Consider the following 26,608-nt stretch of genomic DNA (forward strand, 5'->3'; position numbering starts at 1 on the left):
AAATTCGTTGATCCTAATTTTATCTGTTAAACCTAGTAATAATGAGGGCATTATCTTGATGTCATGATGGGATCTTCAAATGTGCAATGTCAACAAAATTATCAAATCAATAATCATGATATTATTGAATGTGTGACATTAATGTATGATATCATTAAAGATTAAAATAAAAAAATTGTATTGCTGTATATTAAAGTAAAAATAATAATTTTTATTGTCTATTAGAAGATGAATGAACAATTGATTTGTATAGACAAATTTAGTTAAAAATTAAAATAAGTAAATAGTTTGATTTAAATATTAACTTTTAGTAATATTAGAGAAATTAATTATAAACAAATACTTAGCTTCAACAGCGAAAGTTGGAAGACGCACTGCTCTAAGTGATTTTACAATGATCTTTTGAAGATTTTTTTCATATACTTTTAGCCTCAATATGTAAGCACTCCATCCTTCTAAATCTCATTTACACAAAACATGATTACAAATTCTGCGGATATGACCCCAAAAAGAAAGCAACTTAATTCCTATTGACGACATAACTTAATAGCTAATAATGCCATTATCCTCATCAGTGACACTTTGAGCTCCAACCATGAGTCATTCTTCCCTTTTGTTACATTACAGCTTCAAAATTTCAGCCTCACTGTTTAGCCTGTTCACAGAATTAACGAAACCTGTCAGTTTCTTTAACACACATGACAGTGTCCGATGTATCACTAATAGAGTGCATTCATTATATAGTAAACACCTTGATATGTATTCAAATTCTTCCATATATAAAAAAATATTGCTTATTTGACTTTGTTTTCACAAATCAAATGCTTTAAGGGATGATTAATGCACCTGTGAATAGAGGAAAGTGCCAAGAATTGCAATGGCAGCACCAAGAGCATTGATGGGCTGAACAGGGGTGTGAAAGATAAGAATAGAAGAGACAATGACCGAAATCCTCTTCATTGTGTTTCCAATGCTGAATGTCAATGGAGAAATCTGATCCAGAGACATATAAGAGACTTGGTTGTACAAGTGATAGAAGACACTCTGAGCAGCTACCCACCTGCAAACATAAAAATTCACCACTTCAAAACATTTTCTCAAGAGAATCACGAAATTAAAGGCAGAACAATAAGAAATCTTGTTGGACTAATTTAAAGAACTCAACAGTTAAAAACTTCAAATACAACACCTTCAATGGAAGATTGTAGATGTACTCACCACACAAAATTTGGACCAATCTGAGACATAGCTGATTGCCAGCCTGCAGCCCAAACCCTGGGGCCTTCCACAGCAATGGCAAAAGGTGTGAGGATCAACAGAGACATTATGGAAAGACAGGCATAGTAGTTCATTCCACTAACAGACATTCCCTTCATTCCTTTCTTTGAGAATATATTCCTGAACACAAATGCCAAATTGGATATCATAGCCCCCATGAAGCCTGAAACAATCAAAATTTGTCATTTAGAGTGTTGAACTAACAAAGATTCTACATTTGTCAAAGTCAGAAACTTGCTGTTCAGTAAGTAATCATACCAATCATATTGAAATTGAGTTCAGTCACGGCAGCTAGTGCACAACCACCAATGATTGGCATCAGTGACAGATAAACCGGCATGGGGAACGCTTCCCCAAGCAAGAACCTTGACACCAGGACACTGAAAGCAGGCTCTCCACTCTTGATGATGTGAGTGAAAGAGACAGCAACCTTGGACATGCTCACAGTTGCAGCAACATGCCCAATTGTGTGCGCCACCGCAACCTGCACAAAAAAGTTGAAATTGAGTACTACTGTATCATCAGCCTTTCAAACTAAACTCGCATCGTCACACCATTTGACCACACACAGAGAATGAATTACTTTATTGAATTCTCTCAAGTTTTTCAATTTACAATAAAACTTTTCACAAACAGTTTATAGCCAATCACATCATGAGTGTTTCTTCGCCCACATGCAAATAGCTAGGAAAACGACAAAAATGCAAAAAATAGAAAGAAAGAAAAAAAGGATTTTTCTTACGGGAAACAAGGCCTTCCAGAAATCGAAGTTAACTTTTGGGACTTCAGCAACTCTGGTGGCCCAGGAGATTAACATCATGAGGGAACCAGCGGCGAGGGAGAGAGTGGAGGTGAGCCAGGGGTAAGGAAAAGCATTCAAAACCTTCTTGTTGTAGATGTTGAAGACCACATTCAAAGCCCACCAGGTGGCAAAATACACCCCAATCTTCACCCTCTGAGCAGCATCTTCACCCGGAAGTTCAATGTTAATCTCTATGGGGCGTGACCTGTCAGCCTCGTAGGCCTGGCACTCCGTCACCCTCTTTCTCTTCACCAATGCCATGTTCTCTGTGGATGAAAGGTACAGCGGTTTCTGGGAGCACAACTGAGAGGGACTTATGCTTTGTTCAACGTTGTTAACGGTTGGTAATGTGAGAAGTTGAGGCCTTGCTAGGGGAAGTTTTCTGGTTGAGAAAGCAGAACAAGTGAGCGATGACGCTGAGCATTTCGTTAAAGAGATCATGATGGCTGCTTCTTCAGTTTTCTGAACGTTGGATATCAGAGTTAACAATGGTGAAGTGATTACGAATGTTGCAAGGAAGGGAGAAGGGTTGGTGAGAAGATGGCAGAGTTGGAAACAGGGTTTTCTGTGAGGAAGGGGCGTTAGAGTTGGACATTTATAGAGAATAGGGATTCCATAGTTTGTACCAAGTTAACAACTAACGGCGTAGATTTTTACTGAATAAATAAATAAAATTAATATCTTAAAGAGAATTTTCTTTGTAGTTTCAAAAGATTTTTCAATATCGTCATCTCTATCATAACTAGTTGGTTTTTGCTGATACTGCCTTGTGGTAGATTTAAGATATGAAATATACAATTTAAAATTTTTAGATATAAAGAAGTTTAGTTTACGCATAAAAGATGTAAGATATAAGAGTTTGATGACGGGAAATTTGAAGTTTTTTTATTTATTTATATTGGACTAAGATTAAAGTTTTGATTGATAAATTATGAGTGGTAGATAATTAAGTTAACTGATTTGTGAAGATTTTGAGTAGAAGATTAGAATTTTGAAGTTATAGGTAGAATGATATCGATAAAAAAAAAGGCAAATTTATATCATTTAAAACCAAGATTCTGACTGATAAAAAACAACTCGGAGACCAAAATTGGGTCTAGTCCAAACTGGAGAAATTAAAAGTATAATTAAAAGATAAATTATTTAGATATAACGCAACTAGGTGGTTGAGTTTTTATTATATCATTTTCTGATATTATAAATGATTTAGATAGTCAAACTTTTTCTAGTGATATTTGAGATAATTTTATATTGTTTATAAGATATAGTCAACCATTTTTCATTATTTACGTTAAACTTAAAGCAAAACTTGTTAACATAATAAGAGAATAAATAGATAAGTAAGAGATATATTTGATGTATAAATAAAAATATATATCATATTCTTTTCTTCTCGGTCTAAAGCTAAGTTAAATGAAAATTTGGATAATAAGAGAAATTGCCGGTTATCGAATCATAGATCTTTTTGATCACGAGATAAATTAAATAAACAAATAAAACGAAAACGAAAGGAAAAAATACACCAAAATAACGTGTTGAGATTTTCGATTATGGTAAGGAAGATTAAAACTGTGTCGTTAGCATTTAGTCGCACTAATCACGTTTTTTTCTGAGTCAACAATTTTTTTGAAACGTAGAGCTTCCAACATGACAGCCACTGCAGTACAAATTAAATTGGAAGTTTGCAAAGAAAGTAGGTGATATGAACACAACTCAACAACTACTTCACACTAACTAACGTTTAGGAATAGTATCATCGTTAACTTCTTTTTGTAATTAGTTAGAATGTAAAATTTTTATAATTATAAAAAAATAAAGAGATGTGAAATTTGTTGGACCGTAAAAGGTATGATGATGATCTTTGATGAAATATTTAAAAAAAGTTGCATGATGAATATGGTGGAGCCTACAAGTGTGGTCTATCCCAGCATGATCAAAGCAAGTACAACAATAATTGTGGTTAACCTTTAGCTTCTGGTGATTGTGAACCGCTAATTGAATTGCCTCGAAGTTTGTGCATAAACGACAACCCTCACGAGTTCAACGACTGAGGGCTGAGAACAAAAATCTTAAAAATCTGAAGGAGAAAGACAGACACTACTTATCTCTGGTTGTGATGTTTAGCACATTATGACGCTGATTAACAATGTTTTGGTCGCTGCAAAAAATGTGTAGTTTGATTTTTGAATTCATTATTGACGGCTGGTATGAATCTTAAACGAGTTTGGTGTGGTCCAGTTGATGAAAGGAACAAGGTTTGGTGTCTTGCATTTTGGAATGAGTTTGTGTTTGCAAATTCAATTCTGACCGTTCAGAACAAGCAGAGGCCTTCTTACTCTGGTTAGGGTGCTCCTACCAACTCACGGAATCACTATAATGATAATGATCTTGCAGGGAAGAAAGACAAGGGATGTGAAAGGATCGGGTTTCACTCTCTCTTTCTCACTTGGGTAATAAAAATTTATTTTCATTCTCGTTTTTATATTTAACGTATCATTTTTATCTTTTTATTGGATAACAGATATACTCCTATATTTATACTCATCCATATTTTTATTATTTCAAATATTAATTAATTTTTTTTAAATAAAAATAAAAATCATCATACTAACAAAATATTTAATATTAAAATAACATACTCTTTTTTTATGGAGTTAAATATTAAAAAAATATTATAATTATATAAATATCAAATAATAACATAAAAAATTCAAATAATTATATAAATAATAAACAATTACACAAACTAAAACTTTAAAATAATATAAAATATTTATTAATTTTACAAACTATCAATAGTTTTATTTACACGTTGAAAAGGAAAAAAAGAAAAATAATATAATAATTTAAATTAAAAAATTTAGTTAATAGAATATAATGTATTGTGATTATTACATTCGTTTTTACTCATGAGACTATTTTTCTTTTTTACTTTTTTAACACCAAAGATCAAATATAAAAATTTAAATGGGAATTCATAAAAAATACTAATAAAAAATATCCCAAATTCAATGATAAAAGGAAGGAATAAATACTTAAATCTTCTTGGGTTTCAATTTTTCTAAGCCATATAGGTTTATTGGATACGGCAGGAACAATTAATAAATTTGAATAACTAACTTAAAAGGTTTGAGTTTCTTATTTAATTTCTTGTACACATTAAACCTTTCTAATATGATGAAATCAATTTGGATGACAACTTAAAATTTGACCACCCATAATATATATATATATATATATATATATATATATATATATATATATATATATATATATATATATACCCAATAAATTATAGGTATTAATTAAGATCAGAATGGGTATTTTGGCAGGTATGGGAACGAGGACGAGGCGGACCTTATTTTTTTAATTTTACGCTTTTAATAATTATTTTTTAAATTTAAATAATTACTTTTAACAAAATTTTTTTTTCATTTTTTTCATTTTAATAATTATTTTTTCAAAATTAAATAAGCATTTATTATAAAAGAATTATTTACCTTTTTATCATTTTATAACTACCTTTTAAAATTTAAATAATTACTTCTAATAAAAAAATTATTTACACATTATTACTGATAATATTTTTTATTTCAATAATTAAAATTTATTTTATATAAAGCTATATCTATAATTACATATCTAAAATTATATATACTTTTTGTATATATTTTTAATATTATACTCTTAATTATTAATTTTAAAATTTAAATAATTTATAAATATTTAATTACTGTATCAGGCCATTCAAATCAAATTTAAAAGCTCTATAATGAACGAAAAGGTAAGACTAAATTTACCGCAGGAGACTGAATTCGTGTAATTAAAAAAGAACGAAAGTCAATTCGAAAACAATATTTTAAAAGAGTTTTATAAGATAAATATAATAATTTCTTAACTACTTATCAAACAAAATGAAATCTGTGGGCAGCAGGGAAAAAGAAGAGAATCCTAAAGGGAAAAAGGAAATAAAAGAGAATCCTAAAATGAAAAAAAATATTTATTCTGAAATTAAACAATAAAAAGTAATATTAAACAGTGATCGAGTTGCAATTGATTTTTTGTTGAAGTAAGCAAGAATTAATGCAAGAGGGGTGAAATCGATGAAAACACACTCCAAATGGTTGAACTAAGTCCCCGTTGGTTTGATCCTCTTGGGAGAGAAGGGAATGCACCACCACACTCAATGTCTTTGCTTTCTTAGCTTCACCATACTTATCATCAAAACTTAGCCAAAAATCCCCAACCTTAGCAAGATGTGCCCCACTATTTAAGCCAAAAAAACTTAAAAACAAAAGAACGGTGGACATTGGCAATAGGCAAAACAAAAACTGGACACACTATGAATTTTATATTCTTAATTACTATTTTGAACATTTAAATACAGTATACATTTACTTAAATTTGTATTTATTTAAATCTGCATCACACCTAAATTTATATATGAAAAAAAAAATTCTAGATTAATAATTTTGTTATGGTTTTATTTTTATTTTTAGAAAAAATCATGTAAAGTCATTTGACAACTATTTTTGATTTATTCACATGATAGTGTTGATTAAATATTTTGTAAGATGTGACAAGGAAGGACGCACCCTTAACTTGATTTGACTGATCCGATGAGTAATATTTCACATGGAATGCAGTTTGAATTTGTTCCGAACACCCAATAAGTCTCACATGGTTTAGGAATCGAGGTAAAACGTAGTTTAAATACTCCTTAGTATCATATATCACATGCTGCAGTTGGAATCAGATCCATAATTAACTATCGCTTAAAGGTTTGGTGTACCAATCCCATTTACACAACATAACCATCTTATTCATCCATCAATAAGTATGTCTGTAAGACCACAAAGGACTATCCATCTTGTTTTCCAGGATCCCTTTAGCTGCCCACATGCTCAAACTTTGTGTTTCCTGTCCTTTTCAGTTTGGTTGCATTGGTTATGTATAGGGTTCATCCTTATAACCTTATTCCCGTTCTTGTGCGCATCTTTTTAGCTCATTAGTCTATTCCTGGAGTTGTGGTGATGTTCCTGTTATAACGGTTGTTCCTGTTAGAACTCTCCTCCCACAATTTACTTTAAGTTTTGAGGCAAGGGAAGCTAGAATCTAAAGTTTTAAGAATATTGCATGCATGTTGGTTGTGGAATCATATTTTAAAATGCTTGTTGGTCATTTGTGCTGATTGAAAATATGTTGGGTCATTTTATGCTTGAGTTTCTAGATTTGCATGTGTAAGAGCAGGTGGAGATCTGCTGATCTCGCCTAAGTGAGTGATTTTTCGTCAAAAAAAAAGGCTCTCGCCTAAGCGAGAATAGCAGAAACTCATCCCTCTCTCTGTTTCGAGTTGTCGCCTGAGCGAAGGCCTTTCGCTTGAGCGAGAGTAATCTCGCCTAAGCGAGATAGACTAGCTTAAGCGAGAACTCGTGGTGTGCACTGTTTACAATCTCACCCAGTGAAAGTCCCTGGCTTGAGCGAGAGACTCATGTAACTTAAGCGAGAGCTCTTTAGCTTAAACGAGATTCACAACAAATTTGTTTGAAAGTTTGTCTACTTCCATGATTGATTTGTTTACCCTTTTTATAGTATGAAGTATGATGTCGCGTAAGTTTAATGCAATGTAATGATATTGTTATATGTTGTGCTTGACATGAGATGAGACATGAATTGGCTGATTGGTTAGGCATTGACATGAAATTATAATGCTTGAGATAGAACGAGGATTTGGTGTGAGAAAGATGGACATGGCATGAGTAGACGTAATTTCATGAGACTCTTGGCGAGATTTCATGGTGGTGTTGTAGTGTATACAATTAGATAAAGATTTAAGCAAGATTGCATTCTGAAACTCTAAAGAATCGGTCAGGCTCACATAGAGTAGAAGTGGTGAAAGTAGCAGGAGGTCCAATCTTTGACAGGATAATGTCACTAGATGATTATGGACTAACCTTGTACGTGGTAGGGTGAAACCCATTGGCAATAGCTCTGCAGAGTAGTAGAGGCCACCACAAGTGCAAGCATCCCATGAATCCGATCTCTTTATATATATCCGGATAATTGAGTTTGAGAGTCTTATATTGTTTGTATGTCTGTTTAAAAATCTGCTTGTATACATATATGATGAAAATTATTTTTGTCTCTAGCTTACCTTTTCTCTCCGTGTTTGTGTTCTCTGATTGACTTTTTCTTTTTTCAATGATCACTAAATACTTGATATGAGCAGATGTGAAGATTTATAGGGATCGTTTAGATGATGGTGATGATGTTGTATAGTTTTGGACGACTAATCCTCTTTTGAGCACCTTGTGTCAAATTATTTTATTTTTGCAACTTCTTGTCCTATGAGCACTCTCAAATTAAATTGTTTCATGTTTAATTTATGTCTAATGATACTGCATTGTGCATTTGGTTTTTCCCTTTATTATTTGGATAACTGTAACATGTCATCTCCCATATATCTTATGTTATAATTCTATTTCATAAGTGACGATTTATTTATTATAACTATTCTTCTAAATTGGGTTGTTACAGCCACAAATATTAGTGATTCCCAATCCATTTTCTTGCTGTTCTCACTTTTTGTCACATATCTTGAGAGATTGCATTATTGAGAAAATGCCAGAATAGGTAAGGAAGAACCTTGTAACAGTTATCTGCAGAGATTGCATTATTTGGCTTCCCATATCATAAATAACAAAATGGTTTTATTCATATGATTATATAAACGGATACAAATTCAATTATGATTATATAAAGGATGAAAATTGACAAAAAAGAATGCCGTTTCTTCCACTCACAGGTGAAGCTTTTGCCAACCACAAACCTTGATGGTCCCATTGTACCGCAAATCTAATTCATTTTCATCATCACACTTATCTTTCACATCACGCAATCCAACAACTCTCAAACTCAATAGATTACTGTTTGATGATCATATAGCATTATTTATTTATTTATAAATACATTAAAATTTTATCCAGCGGTGGATCTTAAAAAAAAATATTAGAGACATCAAAATAATATAATTTTCAAATTATTAAATTTGATCATTAGTATAATACTATAATAAATTACTTCTCTAATTAAATTAAATGAGTATAATGCTTTAAAAGATGTGAAAAGATAGATTACTTTTCTAATAAATTATTTCTCTTATTTTCATTAATTCTTTCTTTTTTATCATTTTTAAAAAATAAATTTATTTTTTTTTAATTTTATCAATATATTAAATAATATTATAAAATAATTTATCACAATATTTTTTTTGTAATTGAGACACATAATTATTAAAATAAAAATATATTATAATCAAGTCACAATTAAAAATCGATTATGAAAAAAATACATAATTCATTATTTATTTTTCTTTTATATTGATAAAAAAATGAATATTCATAAAGTTTATGAGATAAAAAATAATGTTTTCATTATTAAGACAAGAGACAAGAAAGGGATAGAATAGATGAGAAATGAGAGAAAAAAATAATGAGTTTGTTTCTAATTTTTTTTTCTTCAAAAACAAAAAAGAAAGCATATGAGTGAGAAATGATTACAATTTGCGAAAAACTAAAAAGATAATGAGAATAAAAATAAAAATTATCTTAATAAATATTTGGTTTAATTAATTTTTTTATTCAAATTTTGTTCAAAAATATAAAATTGGTCTTCCAGTTTTTTTAGTTTCAACTTGGTCCTGATTATTGAAAAATTAATGCAATTTAGTATTTTACGGTAAATTTTGTTAAATTTCTTAAAACAGATCAATGACTATTTTATTAAAATTAAAACTTTTAATATAAATAGTTTAGTAATTCACATAATTTTAATGTTAACTTTTGAAAAAAACAAGACCATAAAAAAAATTAAATCAAAATATTTTAATTTTTTATTATATTTAATTTTATATTTTATTATCTATTAACACTAAATATTGTGTTTTATAAAATAAATAAAAAATATACAATTTAATTTTTATCAATTCTTAAAATATATTATTTACAATTTAAAAAATTTAATAAATTTCAAATATATATATATATATATATATATTATAACTAAAAAAAATTCAAAATTTTGGAAGAACATGGCCCTCCTGATACAAAAAATCCACCCCTGCCCACAGCTAATACCTCTAATAACTTCTATTTCATGTGGTTATGGTGACAGAAATTTTGAATGTGAATGATATTAATGAATCTATAGACACTTTACAAACCGAAAGGAAAGAACGACAATTTCTAAAGTCAAAAAGTTCACTCCTTTTATTTGTATTCATATTCCATGGAATAGCGTTAGGTGTACGAAGGTTGACGTTTTCAGCAATGTTCAAAAGAAATTTCCTTGTGTTGGGAAAAGAATAATCACACAAGAAGGAAAAGAAAAAGGACAAATACTTTTTCTTTTTCGATCAAAAACTATTACAAGTATCTCTTGGTTGGTGCACAATTAACGATACCAAAATGTAATTTATATAATAGGGATTATTTGGTGTTTAAATCAGTATAACAAAATGTGTATATATTAAATTAAATGTCTTTTTTATTGTTATAAATTGTGCAGATAACATTCCGATTTCTTATTAATTAGAAGCTATAGTTATTATTGGACAAATTTATTCGTAATTTATATTTATATAGTAATATTTTAATGATTATTTGATAAAAGTTCTAAAATATAGTTCATGCTTTTTTTTTATATAATTACGTTATCAACGAAGTATTTTGTTAGTTTTGTTAATGATTAATATGTATTTTATAGTAAACCCAATTTTTTTTATTCTACTACTTTATAAAAAATATATTAATACAATGCTTAAAAAATTGTGTTATCATTTGTATTTTAAATTTTAGTCTGTCAACTCAAGAATTTTAAAATAAGAAATTTTCTTTCTTTATTTCATTATTGAAATTCGCAAAAATATTTTTTATCTATGAAAATGGAGGAGGACCGTATACGTAGTGTTAAACAGAAAACATCAAAACACAAGGGAAAAAGAATTCAAAAGCAACTTAATTAATAAAAATATCACCACTATTTACTATTAAAAGTTAATGACAAATATCCATTAATAATTAAAAGTTAAAGACAAAAGTCTGAGATAAGCAATAGTTGATTTCATCAAAGCGTCTGAATAGGATCATCCCATGATTTTCTCCTTCCTTCGCACATTCGCTTTTCTTATGTAATTGTATTCCTTCTTTTTACACTCTCTCATCTTCAATTTCTAGGGTTTCGTCTTCTTCTTCTTCTTCACCGTAAACCCTTCTCCATCTCACACCACTGTGCAGCTAACCATGGAAAACTTCACCTGTTCTCCCTCTCCTCTGTCAGCCATTCCATCCATTTCAGCTCCATCTTCTTCTGCACCTTTCGACGACTCTTTTGAAGACTCCTGCAGTATATGCCTAGAGTCCTTCACCATTCACGAACCATCCACTGTATGTTGTGACCCATCACTGTTTTCTGTTTTCTGCATTTGGGATTGTGAAAAAGTTACTAACTTGAACCACTGATCGCACTCCATGAACTTGTTGGTTCATTCACGTTGAGTTTTGATAATGTTTTAGACAAAATTTGAGAAATTTCTGTGCTTTTTGGAAATTTGATATGTCTTCAACTTATTCTGTTTTTTAATATGTTTTGGGGTTTTGCAGTTGCGATTGAATTTGCTTAGAACTTTACAGTGTTTTATTTTGCTTTAATCTGAGATGCGTGTGTGGATCTGCTGCTGTCAGCTACTGTCAGCACTGACGGATAAGTTTGCCTTGCAGTCATGTGCATATCCGAAGAAGGCTGTGCTGTTCTTATTATTGCACCAGTTGATAATTTTTTATGTGTGGACGAGGGTTAATTTTTTAGCTTCTAAACGTCAAAGTGTGTTTGAGGTCTAAATTTTGATTCCTGTTAAGTGAGTGTTACCACATATTTTCAATAACGTGATATCTAACTATTTTGATGTGTTTCATGTTTTGTGTGCGAATGAGTTGCGACCTGTAGATAATCAAAAGGAAATTTTATAATCTACAATTTGCTGATATTAAATTTCTAACAGAGTATAAATTTGTCTCGTTTTGAATTCCAGGTTACTAATTGCAAACATGAATATCATCTGCATTGCATTCTTGAGTGGTAAGTTGTCTAAGTGCTTGATGAATATAGATTGGGTTTTGTCTAATGTGAGAAGGAATGGTACCTTTTTCCTTCTTCTGCAAATGTGGAACAATAGTTTGAATTGTGAGGCCTGCATCTTACACAACTCTTTTCTTCTTTAGGTCACAAAGAAGCCAAGAGTGCCCAATTTGTTGGCAATCCCTTGCTTTGAAAGACCCTGCCAGGTATATATATGCTCACCTGCTAAACCCCTTCCCCACCTAAAAATAGTCTGTCACTTTTTCTACTCCTTTTTAAGTACTTGTTCCTAGCCTTTTTTGGGTATGCTTGGCAGTTTTTCTTTACTGCTTTTGCTTCTGCAGCCAAGAGCTTCTAGCTGCAGTTGAAGTTGAAAAACGCTTGAGATCAAGAAAGATGACTACTTTTCGTACCCGCCTTGAACAGTATGCCTATGTAAGATATCCAAGTGTTGATCTTTAGGGATCAGTTTTGTTGTGTTAATATCTATTGACATTTCTTTCCTTGGTACATGTAGCATAGTTTCATTCAATGATCAGTTTCAAGTTATTCTGTTGCAGGAGGATGACTTTTTCTCAGACGACTCTGATTCTGATGACCAGATTATGAGGCGCCTAGTTGCTGCTGCAAATAGATCTCGTCTTGTTCAGAGACAGGAAAGGAATAGATCACCTGGTGCTGGTCCATCAGATGTTCTTGATATTAACTCTTCCATACATGTATCTGGGGTGCAAACAATTTCACCATCTTCGGGTCCTGCCTCTGGAGTAACATCTACATTTAACAGTCAACCTCCGGTATCAAACACTACATCCGAAAGTGCAAACCGACCAAACACTTATGAGATGTTTTCCTTCCCAGAATCCTTCAAATCCAAATTTTCTGCTGCTTCAACCAGGTAAACACCTTAGCACTTTGACCGGTGTATGCTCCAATCCAATTATTATCTGAAATATTGTTAGTGCTAATAACATCTCTAAAATATTGCAACAGATATAAGGAATCAATTTCAAAAGGTACACGGGGCCTCAAAGAGAAGTTACTTGCCCATAATGTCTCAGTAAAAGAGCTGAGTAAAGGTGTTCAGCGTGAGATGAATGCAGGCATTGCTGGAGTTGCACGGATGATTGAACGCCTTGATCTTTCAAAACGGTCCAATTCTCCTATCATTCCAATCCATAGTGAGGGAACTTCAGACTTCCCAAAGGAAGGGAAGAAGTATGTTGGAGAGAATGGCATTGGGGGTTCTCCAAGTAAAGAGAGTGAAGGTGCAGTTCACGATGTTAGTTCAGATGTCCCATTTGTCACAGGCGTTCAATCTTTTGGTCCAGGTTACTTCTAATCTATCAAACATCTTAGTTTCTACCTTAAAAATTTGTTTGTTACAAAAGTTATCTGGTTATCAAAGTTCGATGAAACCTTGGTATCCAATAAACTACAGCACAAGTTTAAAGTTGAATTTATGTAGCAGTCATAAATTAGTCTATCTTAATGAAACAAAAATTGCATTTGCACCCCTGTTGGTATAACTATTGTTGTTCTAAAAGGAAGTGTGCCAAATTGGATTTTGGAATGGTGGATGTCTGTGTAGTGTGTTTCTGAATGGTTGAAAGTTGAGTATTGACTAACGCCTTCAATGTGTTTCACTATTCAGGGTGGAAATGATAAGCTATGGAGACTTAGATGACCAGGTTTAGTCACTATCCTGAGTCAATTGTCTAAGAAGTGCAAGAGACGCCTCTGATAACCAATGTACCCGTTGGTATGCGTCCTGCATCGTTATCAATGTCAATTACTTGTAGGAATTAGAAATATGTGCCATCAATTATAGAGCTGCTGCTTTTATTTAATGCTGCATCTATCTCAATAGATGTTTCATGGAGTCTTATCTATGTCTACTACCCCTTTTACATGCCAATACTTTATTAGCATTAATCTAATTATTTCAGAGCCTCTAAATTTGCAAATTTGGTTATGTTTGAGGCTACTTGCTAAGTAAAAATTACAGATGTTGCACATGCAGTTAAACTAAAACAGGATTAACATAAATTATAAATCATTATGATATTAGCAATTTAAGAAAACATGTCACCATTTTGTTTCTTATGGTATAAAATGTGCGCTAAGAGAGTATTGGACATGATCATTATATCCACTAAGAATTTTTAACTCCTATATTTCGTAATAGAAGTTATAGCTTGTAATATATTTTCTTAAGAAACCGATTCTGGTATTCTAGTCCGATTTAACTTGTGTTTGAAATTGTATCTGAGCTAATATATTACTGCATTTTTTTTTATGTTTTACATTAAGTTAGTTAATCAAATATTCAAACTATTCATTAACATTACCTTTTTCATTTCAATCATTTAACATAATACTTGATTTTGTAACAAAAAATTATAATAGTTTATAAGCTTAACAGATGCTTTATCAATTACATTTTAACCAAGTGTTTCTCTTTTCAAAAACTTTTGTCCAACTTTTCAACTACTTGACCAATGCCTAAAGAAAACAAAAGGAGGTAAGTTGTGGTGGCAAATGGCATCAATTACTCAATTAAATATTGTAATTAAGGTCATTCAATGCATAATTGAATATAATACAATTTGTCATCATTATCACTAACTATTTGTTCTATGTGGATGTTATCAGTTTGATTATACGAAAACGGTTGATGAATATAGATGGTACCGATCGGATAATCCAAGAAAGTTTATGGTTACCTTATACAATATAACACGAAATAACTTTAGTTTGATATTTATTTTAACATTAAACATGAAAAGACATATATTAAGCATGAAATACTTAGCTTATTTGCTGTAATTAAAATTTATTTTAATGTCAACATTTAAAATTACTAAATTTTATTAATTTCTTTCATTTTCCTTTCTCGAATACGTATATTTGTTTATCTTTTTAGGTAAAGACTAGCATCGTCTGCATTGCTCACATTAAATTGAGTCTAAATTAACAAAAAGAACTAAGTAGGGATTTTTGAAAGGTCCTTTTATTTAAGTAGATATTTTGGTTCTAATGTTATATCTCACTTTAAGATATTAAGTAATTTGTAATAGGCTCAACTAATTTCTTTTATTGTAAAAAAGAATTTAATATATATATATATATATATATATATATATATATATATATATATATATATATATGTGTGTGTGTGTGTGTGTGTATTTTTTTTATATTTTAAAGGTCTTGATAATTCTTGTAGAAAGACTTATTCTTCATGATGAATATCTTATCTTTCTCTAATACAAAATCTTATAAATAATAAATTTTATGTTTAAAGTCTTTCTTAAATGTCCACTACTAAACATACTTTTAGAAAATTTATTAAGTTTAAAAAGTCGATTTATTTATAAATGATGTTTTAATAAAATATCATTTTATATATAAAATTACGTCGTCATACTAATTAATAATTGTGCTTCTGCTTAGAAATAGTCTTAACTCTCTAAAATTAAAATTATTTGCAGTTTTATCCTTATTTAGCGTGATAAGATAATTAATTCGTAAATTTATCGGTCTATTTAATACAGTCCCACTTTTTAAATAATTATGATATTATCTAATCAAATAAGACAATTGCGTTAAATCAACCACAGGGCTTGTTGATAATCAATTAACATACTTGAAACATTAATTCGAAATATTTATTTAAATGAGAGAAATAAGTTAGTTAGGATAGACTTGTATGAATATCACGTTAAACCTGAAAAGAAAACACCATATCAGGTTTATATTAGAAGATTATAAAGCGTATTTAACATGACTTTATCACTCTCTCTCCCTCCGTTTTTAGTCAAGTAGCTTATGTCATAAATGAAAGAAAACTATTGACGTGAATTTTACAATTGGTACAGTGTAATAACGATGTTTCAAACAAGTTGAAAGTCAAGTCACACCACAAAATATCTGCATAACTTGTAGCCCAATTTTCCTTCGTTTTTAATTTTCGTGATACCTACATTTCTAGGTTAATAATTGCTAAGCCAATTTTAGTTTAGTTTGACTAAAGTTTTAGAAGAAAACAAAGAGCAGAAGATTTATCACTGCAAGAAGAAAATTCATCTATTTCTTTTGAAGTTTAAAATAAAAAATAAATAAACCAACATCATACACCTCAACCATGTTCAAAGATTTAATTTCAATTTTACTGACTATAAACCAACCTCACACTGTAAGATCAACTTTATGCATAGAAACAAACCAGCAGAAACCTCAAATCTGTTCCAAAATGGTCTGTGCAGCAGAAACTGTAACAACAGATGGATCTTCTTCAACATTTAAAGCCTTAATCACTCCATCTACTACATATGCTGACCATCTACAACCAAGCAATACTCTTTTAATATCTGAATGAAGTTAAAGATAGAAAAGAATAGTAATAGATGCATCTTACATAAAAAAGCACTTCTATATGGATTACAACTTCTATGATATATACCTTTCAGAACAAAACAAAACTATGTGTCAAATCTTAATTCATGGAGGGTAGATATTATATACCTTTCAGAACGAGTTCCAAGCAAAACATTAGAGAGATCAGTGACTAATTTCAAACTTCTATGAAAGCTCCCATCAAAGTCCCCATAAAACTCAATCTGGAAGTCCAATTTAAAAAGAAAATGAAAGGGCAACATTCGTAGCAAGTACCCAGAAGTAAAAGAATGCAACCTTGGTAAATGTAAAATTGTAAATACTAACTTGTTTCATCTAGTTTGCAAATGTAACAGTTTGCAAATTCAAATGCTAAGGAAACTACTAACTTGTTTCATCTAGTAACAATTTGTAAGAAAAAAGTTATTTTTCACCTCTCCTTTTAATATAAAAGAAAATACTAGTTATATTTCTGAATTTTTATATACCAACTTTATGAATAAAGAGAATGGAAGAAGAAACTAAGTAAGGCAAGAAGACAGGGATAACTTACAGTGTCTTTGCCTTGAAGCTTCTCTGCCCACTCATTCATAGTATACGGATCGTTGATTGCAACACAGATAACAAAATCGACCCTCTTAGCCTTAAACTTGTCAGCATTATCCATGTAAGTTGGAACATGTTCTTCTGAACAGACTCCTGTGAATGCACCCTGATAAATAGTCAAAACATCACAACAAATATTTTGGAAAATACAATGAAAGCAAGGTCCATTAATTTACTTCTAACTCTTGAAAATCACGTATACAAAATTCTAATATATAATATAACTCACCGGGATTCCAAATATGACGACTTTCTTGTCCTGAAGCAAGGTGGGAAGATACATCAGTAACAGTAACTGAGAGAAAAGATAAAAAGGATGGGTTTGAGAGTGAGAATGGAACAGAAGGTGGTGGGGACCTTGAAGATGTCCACGAGAGGAGTGGTTAAGAAGTTAGAAGCGACACTTTGGTCCCATGTGCGAGCTCTTTGAAGAGAAACATTGGGTGCAATGCAGAGTATATCTGTTCCAACTTTAACCTTTGCCAAAGAGGAAGAAGACCTCATCCCATGAGCTGCACACAATGATTTCATCACTCGCTTCACCAATGTGCCTGTCATGGCTTCCTTGTTGGGATTCCTTTCGTTTCGTTGGAAAGGCCAATGGAACAAAACAAAACAACACATGCATTCGTTTTCTGCCTTTACATAACAGCATAACCTATCATTCTTGTCTTGTCCTTCAATTCTACTTTTTTGGGTCCTCTCTTTCTTCTGCATTATTCTGTTGCTTCTTCGCTCAGTAATTCCGCCACTTGAATAAATTACGAAAAAAAAAAAGAATTTTGGTTCCTAATCTAGCCCTTAACTTTTCAGTCTCTAGCCCTTTACTTGCCAGAGAATTGCTCGAGTTGAGAAGATTAATGTTTCTCAGCTAACATTACTGACAGATGTTGTTACGTTAGCAGACTGAATAACAATGTCAAGGAAACACGAATTTCACAGCATTTTAAAAATTCATTTGGAACTCTCACTTTCTAAAACAACAAAAGTACAACAGAAGTAGCAGTAAAATTCATTCTGTGATTAAGAACTACTTCTCCACTTTAGCACTCAACTAGTCCTTCCCTAATGAAAAAAACATAGAACAAATTTAAACTTAAGAACACAATTCAAATTCACCAAAAGTAATGAATCTATAAATTATTTACTACGAGTATATACTATAATTTAATATACCAATATTTTGTGAAGATTTAACTTTAAAATAAAATACTTGGTTATGAATTAGTCAGACATAATTTCTACCATACACATTTGAAATTTTGATTTTTAAACTTTCAAATTTGTTTTAAATATGACATGGAATCTCTTAACCATTTTTATGTTTGAAATTTCAATATTTTGAAAATTGTAATTGAATACAATGTATATTTAGCCTCTTCAGGAATAAGTATTGATATTTATTTACACGCAAATATCTAATACCCATATCTACTATGCTTAATCCTGTTCTGAATATTTTAAGCATCATTGAAAGTTAATTAAGGATATAATTGGTTGAATAGGCAATCAAGATGAAAGAATATTCCATAATTGGAATATCAAATTGGCAAGAGTGTTTAAAGTGAGAAAAGCCTTATGATTTCAAACGATGGGCCATAAATTAATTATTTTTATCTTCAAATTCATATTTTATTTTCTTGTTAATCTAAACTAGCTATACCTATAGCATGAAAACCTTAAGAAAAAAAGTATAAAAAAGAAGAAGATAAATGTGGTTATAAAAAATAATACATCCAAAAAATTGAAGGATTTTCAAGACTTAAACTTGTCCTTGATCCATAGCTCTGTGGAAGGTTAACAGACATGAACTTAAAAATGCAGGGTTTACCTATCCCAAAATCACCACTCACGCCCATGACCAAAAATCAAATCATGCAAACATAATATTTTTTTTTTATCGACAAATCTTAGATGTTAGTTTTTAATAATAAGAGAAATTGAACCTACAACCTTTCACCCTCCCTTCTAAACTCTACAAACCAACCTTCCTTCTCCAAATTATTATGTAAACATGAATTGATATATAACAAAAGGATTCGGTGTCATAATTCCTTAATGTATCAGACACGTTAAGCTAATACGGCTAAAAGGTGTTACAGTGTAAAAACCTAATGGAAGCCTTTCACTAGTCGCAACTTCAATGTATCATGTTGATTTGTATAGTCAAGCAACTCCAAAATACTATTGAAGAAAATGAGTTTTTATAGAGTTCTTATACGACAAACTACAATCAAAGTTACCTAACTATTAAAAATACAGTTTTCCAAATCAAAATAAAGATTTTGTGAATAGAGAAATAAAATAGGACTCACTAAAATAACTTAGGAACTCAAGTTGCAATGAAGATGTTACTAAACTCAAGGGAGACTTCAACAGAAAAACAAGTAAGACTATAAATAAATAAAGAAATGATAAAATACCAAAGTTACAGCTGATATGTTATGCATGCCGAAAAGTTACTCAACCGAATAACCATGCATGCAGGGAAGAAGGGAGTAGTGACCACAGAAAAAAGTCCAAACTGACAAGCTTGTATCAGCAGGAAGTATTAGGTACATTTTATTGAAGACTTACTACATATAAACAAACCAAACAGGAACTTTAAATCTGTCCCAAAATGGTGTCTGCACCAGAAACCTTAACATCAGATGGAGCTTCTTCAACATTAAGAGCCTTAACCTTTCCATCTACCACATATGCTGACCATCTACAAGGAAACAACTACTCTTTTAGAATTGAAATCTAATCTTTAACTCAAAAAGGAATATGCATGTCTTGTGTAGAAAGCAATGTTCTAAGGACTAGCTACCCAACCAATTGGTCTGGCTTCAGGTATGGTTTCCCCCAAACCCCATATTTGGCCAATAAACAGTAAGTGATAGCAAATCAACGTGAATCAGAATTTATTTTATTATTATTTTGAAAATTCCAACAGGCAAAGTGCATTTATAGTGTTTCCTCTTTAAAATGATGCATGCAGGATTATGAAAATGGTTTGACATTGTTAATATATTTACATTATTATGTTGTCATTACTTGGTAGTTTCATCAGTACTTTGTATCCTTTTTTTTTAAAACAGAGAACTTATGACCTCAAAATTTAGGCGTGTGATAGTTCTAAAATATAGGAAGAAAGCAAGTTTTTTCAGGATCAAAATCAAACACTTGTTCAAGTGAACAAGTGCAACTACGAGGATGGTATATAACATACCTTTCAGATCGTGTTCCAAGTAATGCACCCGAGAGATCAGTAACCAACTCCAAACTCTTGTGAAAGCTCCCGTCAAAGTCCCCATAAAACTCAATCTGGAGATAAATTGTGCATAACATTAGAAAAGAAAATGCACATAACCCATTTCCGAAAGAGAAATGTTAGGAACACACCCTCTTTTAAACACATTCTCTATAATTAATTGAAATTTATTAAAAATCACAATTTGATGAGTCTTACAATTTAATTAACACCTGTCTCTCCTTCCAATAAATTTTAACCCATAAGAGAGTGTTTTCTCAATAATCCCTTCCCAGAATAAAGGAGATGGGAAAACCAAAAGACACCAAATAGAAAAAAATTATAATTCATTGAGGTCAATGAATGCATGATAGTCAACATAGAAATTTCCATATTAATTGAACAGATTATGTTTACTACAACTTTCACATATTTCATTTAACCAAGTCACTGCTGATACATTATCTTCAACTCGTGACCAGTTCTAACAAAATGACAATGTACAACACAAGGACATCCCACGCTTAATTACAAACATGTCTACAGATTGAACGATCCTTCAATTGTCACTCAAAACTTAGCAGCAAAAATTAGACAGAGATACCAAGTGTTTTACCAGGGAAATGCAAATGAGAAAAGTATAACCTCAGAACATATGAAACCTTTTTTTTTTAATAGTGAGACTAGGGAAGTAGGCAAGGATAACTTACAGCCTCATTGGCTTGAAGCTTCTCAGCCCACGCATTCATCGTATACGGATCATTAATAGCCACACAAATAACAGAATCTATCCCTTTAGCCTTAAACTTGTCAATATTCTCTTTGTAAGAAGGAACATGTTTGTTTGAACAAACTCCTGTGTATGCACCCTGAGAGATAACCAAAGCATAAAAATTATCACTCTTAAAATAATCACATTTCTTTCAAACAATTCCATTTCCTAGAAACAAAGGAAGCAGTCATTCATCCACGTAAAACAGCACCAAATCTTGCAAAAACAAAACAAACAAACACCAAAGTGGCATCCAGAGACACATCAATTATTCAGAAAAATTGAAAGTTAACTTACTGGGAGCCCAAATATAACAACTTTCTTGTCCTGGAAATTAAAAGAAAAAAAAAAGACTTAGCAATATAGTGAAAAAGGGGTTTGAAAAATGGAACGGCATAAAAAAAACCAAAGAAAGAGTGGGACCTTGAAGATGTCTTTGAGAGGAGTGGTGGAGAATTTGGAAGCAAGACCCTCGTCCCAGGTACGAGCTTTCTGGAGAGAAACATTGGATGCGGCAGAGACTATGTCAGTCCCAGTTGCAATCTTGGCGTAAAACCTCGTACCAAGAACTGCAGACACTGATTTCATGATCCGACAACCACCTCGATTCACCATAGCGGAAGCCATCACAAAACTCTCACAGGTTCGTAACTGAATTGAAATCGTGTACCAAGACAAAAATCACATTCCAATTGTTTTGGGCCCTTACTGGGCCTTTCTTAAAATGGGCCAAGTTCATACTCCATCTTTTTAGCCCAACTGATTCTGGTCCGCATTCTGGGTTGAGTCATTTCTTAGATTCAATTTTTTTTTTCATTTTATATTTTGATGCATGTGTTGTTTTATTTGAGCATATTTCCGATACTTTTCAATTCCTTGCATGTGTTGTTCTAACTAAACAATATTGTTTATAGCAAAATTTATAATGATTCCCGATACTTTTCAATTCCTTATATTTTCAAAAGAGTTGAAAAGTTCTAATATTTTCAATTCCATATTTTTTAATAGTGATATTCTTCACTTAAAAGTTCTAATAATGATCAAATGCTTGTATATTGACGATTTTTTTTATGAGTAATAGACAAAAAAAAATCATGTATAAATAGTGATAGACAATTGACCTTAAAAAAAAGTTATTGAGACAAATATTAAAAATCACAAATTAATCTTAACTTAAGTTGGATTGAATTGTTAAAGATACCTTATAAATTGTTAAATCAATATTAGATGAATCAAAATATTTTTACACTAATACTTTATTTGGTAGATATAGTTTATTATTTGTGAAAGTTTAAGAGGGTTAATTTAAGATGTTGTTTGTATTTGGTTTCAAGTAATTTGAGATAATCTGTAATGATATGGAAGGAAAGTTTTGAAAGAGAAAATGAAATGTGAGAAGAGAAAAGGATGGATTTGCAAGAGTTGTTTCATAGATTGCTAATTTACTCACATATATAATATTTTTATTTTTTATAACTATTACTAAAAATTAATAAACAATATTTAAAAAGAATATTTAAAAAGAATATTTGAAAGAAATAATTTATTTCTCAACTATTTTTTAAAACAAAATATTTATATTTTTAAAAAATACACATAATGATAATGTTTACATTATACTAAAAACAACCTACTATTAATTCAATCAAATCAATCCCTATTAATAGTAAACTTTCTACTTAAATCCAGTGTCTTTCTATTAAACCAAATCACCACCTTCTATCAACTTTCTCTGAAATCACTACAAAGAGATGAAAAATGAGCAGAAAAAATTGTAAGACGTGAAAGGAAGTATTCGAAGGCCTTATAAAAGAAGTGAAATTATGGCAACAGATTGGAAAGTTGGAAATAAGAGAAGAGAATTTCTAAGTGGGATATGATCCGTAACCTTTAAAGATTCTTACTTACATCCTTGGAAAAAAAATGTGGAAAGAAAAAAAAAACGTGCAGAATAAATAAGAATTGTTTAGTTAGATACGAAATATATAAAATGGACAGTATTGAAAAGATTAGAAATTGAAGTGAAATTATACATGTTCCTATCTAAAAGTTCTAGTCATTGACACAAAACAAGGATTAAGACGATGAATAATACTCATAATATTCCTGTTGATGTCGGGAATGCATACCGGAAAAAGATATCATTTAAAAGTGGTAATTTTTTAATAACTAAATTTTGATAATTTTTTTAATTTTTTTAATTTTTTTATATTTTAAAATAGTTTAAAAGATGTCTATTCAAATTGAAAAAGAAAATTGTTAAAATTTAATTTTCGAATATCCTAAAAATCTAGAAAACAGCCCTGCCACTTTGGTAGTACCATGGGCTTGTCTCTTCGGTGTTATAAATGAACCTTTCAGTGTGTCCCTCAATTATTTATAGCGAAGAAAATGAGGGTTCTCAGTTAACGTCTTCTTGGTTGCAACATGCACCCTTTAATGAAAAGAAAAATATCAAAATTTGTAATAAAAGGAGAAAATAAACAAGTTCATTTTTTCTTGAGAGTGTCGGCCACAAGGAAAATTGTTGTAACTTGTAAGAAAGGAGAAGCATTCTTAGACAGCAGATCTTGCCTGGAAGATTCACAGGTTTATTATAATAAGCAAAGCCCAATGCTTATGCTTGCAATCATAAACAACTTTTTTTTTTTGCATCGCTTCTAATAGGATCTAGTAAACGATAAAGTGAAAACTATATTAGTTTTTGTGACTTTTCTCTTCGGTTGTCTTTCTTCCAGGAAAGCAACGGTTCCAAACTTTTTCTTCACTATTCGCTATCCAAACTCTTCAATGGAACATGCTCATAGGATCCACAAATCCATATCAAAATAACTTCTGTCAATTCTTTTAATGAATGTTTGTCAGGGAATAAAAGTATATGATGAATGAAAATGCTCTCTTAAATAAACAATTATTATAAGCTTAACTTTTCCATGGATCTCTTAGTTATATTTTCCTAAATTAAAATGCATAAATTCATTTTAAATAATATTATAGGGTCCGACGGATTTAAAATTAAGCATAATTAATTTTGATAGAATTAACTTGAAACCAACAGTTATGTGAACTAAATTTTATATCCAAATGCAAAACTTTAAAATAAAATGTTTTATAATTAAAAAAAAAAGTAATGTTATTTGTCAGCGGTGGAAGCCAAATATGATTAAAAAGTAAACGAAAGAAACCAATTTACCAATTTTATAAAGTCAAGTTAATTTAACTCCGTTTCTAATATATGAGCTATATTCAAAATTGGTACTATTTTTCTACATAGAACACGCTTCTGAATAGTTCGTCGGTTAACTCGTGGTGGAGAGATGCTTTAGACTAGACAAAAAATAGCAGGTTTCGTTCAGGATATTTTGTGCTCTCTTTACACAAATATCACAAAAACGCAATTTCAGTTTGATTTCAAAATTCATTTTAAAAATAATAATAATAATTTAACCAGAAGTGAAAAGGATAACTTCACTTAAATTTTGATTAATGTCATTTTATCAAGTAAATATAATTTTAAACAAGTTTGTCTCACTTACTCCATGACGCACATCGAATTGATAGAAATATTAAATTTTGTTAATGGCTTCTCTGTAACTTTTAAAAAATATAAATAATCACATTTAATTTTTACTTGTGCATAATTTGTAAGTAAAAACATTATAGAAATTATATAATAAAACGATCAGAAAAGAAAAAAATCATTCTAATCACAATTTTACTTCAGCTTCATTTGTTTTTCTTTTTCATTTCCAAGATATATAGAAGTTGAAAAAGAAAGGATGAAGTTGCAGTGTATAGAGGGAGTAGAAAGGAAAAGTGGGAATAAAAGAACAATAATATATCTTTGCAACCATGACAAACTTATGACAAGAAACAAGATAAGATAACAATGAAATGCTTGTCTGCAGAGGAAGGAAGCAAAACCTTGGGTGAACCTTCCTACACCATGTCTAATATTTTGGTATATATGGTTTTCCCATTTACACTAACCTATATATATATATAAAGAATACAAATTAACTACCCATATCATTATTGGCCGGCAAAAGAATCAGATCCACGAATTATTAAAACTTGGGAAAGAAATTAATCAGTAGAATTTGTAAGATTATGCAGGTTTTGACAGGGATCTGTGTGATACTATCCTTAGCCATTTCTGGATTTGAAAGAATTCTTGTTAGGAACATGAGAAACCGTTCTGGTATCTTGAGACTGCTTTTGATGCTTTGCATGTGAACCAGCCCTTCCTTTCCTCTGTTTCCTTCTTGGCTGTGTTGCCTGGGGGATAAACACACCCGTGCCTTTGCTTTCTCTCCTCAAAGCGTGCTCATAGAGAAAAGCAAACTGCGGAGGAGGATAAATTGCCTCAGAAAAAGCCTGAAAAAATAGTTTAACCATGTTAAGATTAATTGAAAGAAGAAGAAGGGGAAAACTATGGTGGTGCAAGTGTTTGAAGTTTGAAGTTTGAAGTTTGAAGAGATGAAAGTGGTAAAAGAACCTGAAGGGAACCAGGAGGAGAAGAATCGAGATGGTCTTCATCTTCATCCATGATCAGGAGAGCAATTTCCTTGCTCAAATCTGCAAAAAATAGGTCATCTTCAAGTTCAACTGCAACCTCCATGTCCGTTTGATCCGAGTGAGAACCAAAAAAAGCTTCCTAATTAGGTATGAAGGCAAGTACAAGAGTTTCCAATCTCTCTTTGTTTCTCTTTTGTTGTGTTTTGGATGAGTTAAGGAAAAAGAGGTTTATATAGGAAAAAAAAAGGGAAGAAAGGGTGATGTGGGTTTGTGGGGTCATGGTCACAGTTGGCCAATCTGGCAAAAGCCCTACAGAAGGGTTGCAGAGGCATGATGGAAAATGGTAGTGATGTTATCCTATTTCATCACAAAGTTAGAAGGAAAAAGTAGGTTACAACCAATGTCCAGATATTGAATCTTGAAACCACATGGTTGAGGATGGGGTTGCTTATCTCTCTTTCCAATCTCTAATCTCATCTCATCTCATGAAACAGTAAGTTATGGCTCACATTATTCAAAGCCTTTCATATGCATAGGCGACAAATGAATATTTGTCGCAGAGATTCTTATCCCTATATCCATCATCTCATGGTTAAGGTTAAACCAAGCACACAAATATTACTTCCATAGGTCGGTGGATCTACTTGTTTAACCACTTGCAATCAGGGTCCCCCAGAATCTACACCATTCATTCTAACACCACTGTTTCTTCTTTCAACACCCACACCTTAGCCTAAAACTTTTATTTTTCAATAATATACATTCAAAAATTATGATTAATTAATAAACACTTTTAATTAAACTAAGTGTATGTAGAAAAAAGTTAGATTAAAAATTTTAGTTATTCAGCTTGTTTTGAGTATGC

General features: G+C 31.1%; 5 protein-coding genes across 5 annotated transcripts; 1 reads left to right on the forward strand and 4 right to left on the reverse strand.

Moving 5' to 3' along the window:
• Positions 1-380: 380 nt before the first annotated feature.
• Positions 381-2,660, reverse strand: LOC114187952 (glucose-6-phosphate/phosphate translocator 2, chloroplastic). Its single transcript, XM_028076400.1, has 5 exons — positions 2,021-2,660; positions 1,537-1,762; positions 1,219-1,441; positions 847-1,060; positions 381-655 (listed from the first exon to the last, which is right to left on the reverse strand). The coding sequence occupies exons 1-5, from the start codon at positions 2,519-2,521 to the stop codon at positions 644-646; spliced, it is 1,176 nt and encodes a 391-aa protein (XP_027932201.1). The 5' UTR covers positions 2,522-2,660; the 3' UTR covers positions 381-643.
• Positions 2,661-11,194: 8,534 nt separating this feature from the next.
• Positions 11,195-14,173, forward strand: LOC114189009 (E3 ubiquitin-protein ligase RHF1A). Its single transcript, XM_028077705.1, has 7 exons — positions 11,195-11,523; positions 12,168-12,214; positions 12,358-12,420; positions 12,559-12,649; positions 12,775-13,112; positions 13,208-13,545; positions 13,869-14,173. Exons 1-7 carry the CDS (start codon positions 11,380-11,382, stop codon positions 13,877-13,879), a joined length of 1,032 nt encoding a protein of 343 aa, XP_027933506.1. The 5' UTR covers positions 11,195-11,379; the 3' UTR covers positions 13,880-14,173.
• Positions 14,174-16,277: 2,104 nt separating this feature from the next.
• LOC114186602 (peroxiredoxin-2F, mitochondrial-like) lies at positions 16,278-19,337 on the reverse strand. The gene is made up of 5 exons (XM_028074554.1): positions 17,576-19,337; positions 17,448-17,477; positions 17,166-17,324; positions 16,742-16,836; positions 16,278-16,559 (listed from the first exon to the last, which is right to left on the reverse strand). The coding sequence occupies exons 1-5, from the start codon at positions 17,933-17,935 to the stop codon at positions 16,454-16,456; spliced, it is 750 nt and encodes a 249-aa protein (XP_027930355.1). The 5' UTR covers positions 17,936-19,337; the 3' UTR covers positions 16,278-16,453.
• A 252-nt stretch (positions 19,338-19,589) lies between these two features.
• LOC114186603 (peroxiredoxin-2F, mitochondrial-like) lies at positions 19,590-21,895 on the reverse strand. Its single transcript, XM_028074555.1, has 5 exons — positions 21,649-21,895; positions 21,523-21,552; positions 21,164-21,322; positions 20,433-20,527; positions 19,590-19,928 (listed from the first exon to the last, which is right to left on the reverse strand). Exons 1-5 carry the CDS (start codon positions 21,850-21,852, stop codon positions 19,823-19,825), a joined length of 594 nt encoding a protein of 197 aa, XP_027930356.1. The 5' UTR covers positions 21,853-21,895; the 3' UTR covers positions 19,590-19,822.
• A 3,147-nt stretch (positions 21,896-25,042) lies between these two features.
• Positions 25,043-26,225, reverse strand: LOC114187029. The gene is made up of 2 exons (XM_028075133.1): positions 25,724-26,225; positions 25,043-25,602 (listed from the first exon to the last, which is right to left on the reverse strand). Exons 1-2 carry the CDS (start codon positions 25,844-25,846, stop codon positions 25,372-25,374), a joined length of 354 nt encoding a protein of 117 aa, XP_027930934.1. The 5' UTR covers positions 25,847-26,225; the 3' UTR covers positions 25,043-25,371.
• Between the last annotated feature and the right edge of the window lie 383 nt (positions 26,226-26,608).

Source organism: Vigna unguiculata, chromosome 6 (assembly GCF_004118075.2).
Source record: "Vigna unguiculata cultivar IT97K-499-35 chromosome 6, ASM411807v1, whole genome shotgun sequence".
Taxonomy (NCBI): Eukaryota; Viridiplantae; Streptophyta; class Magnoliopsida; order Fabales; family Fabaceae; genus Vigna; species Vigna unguiculata.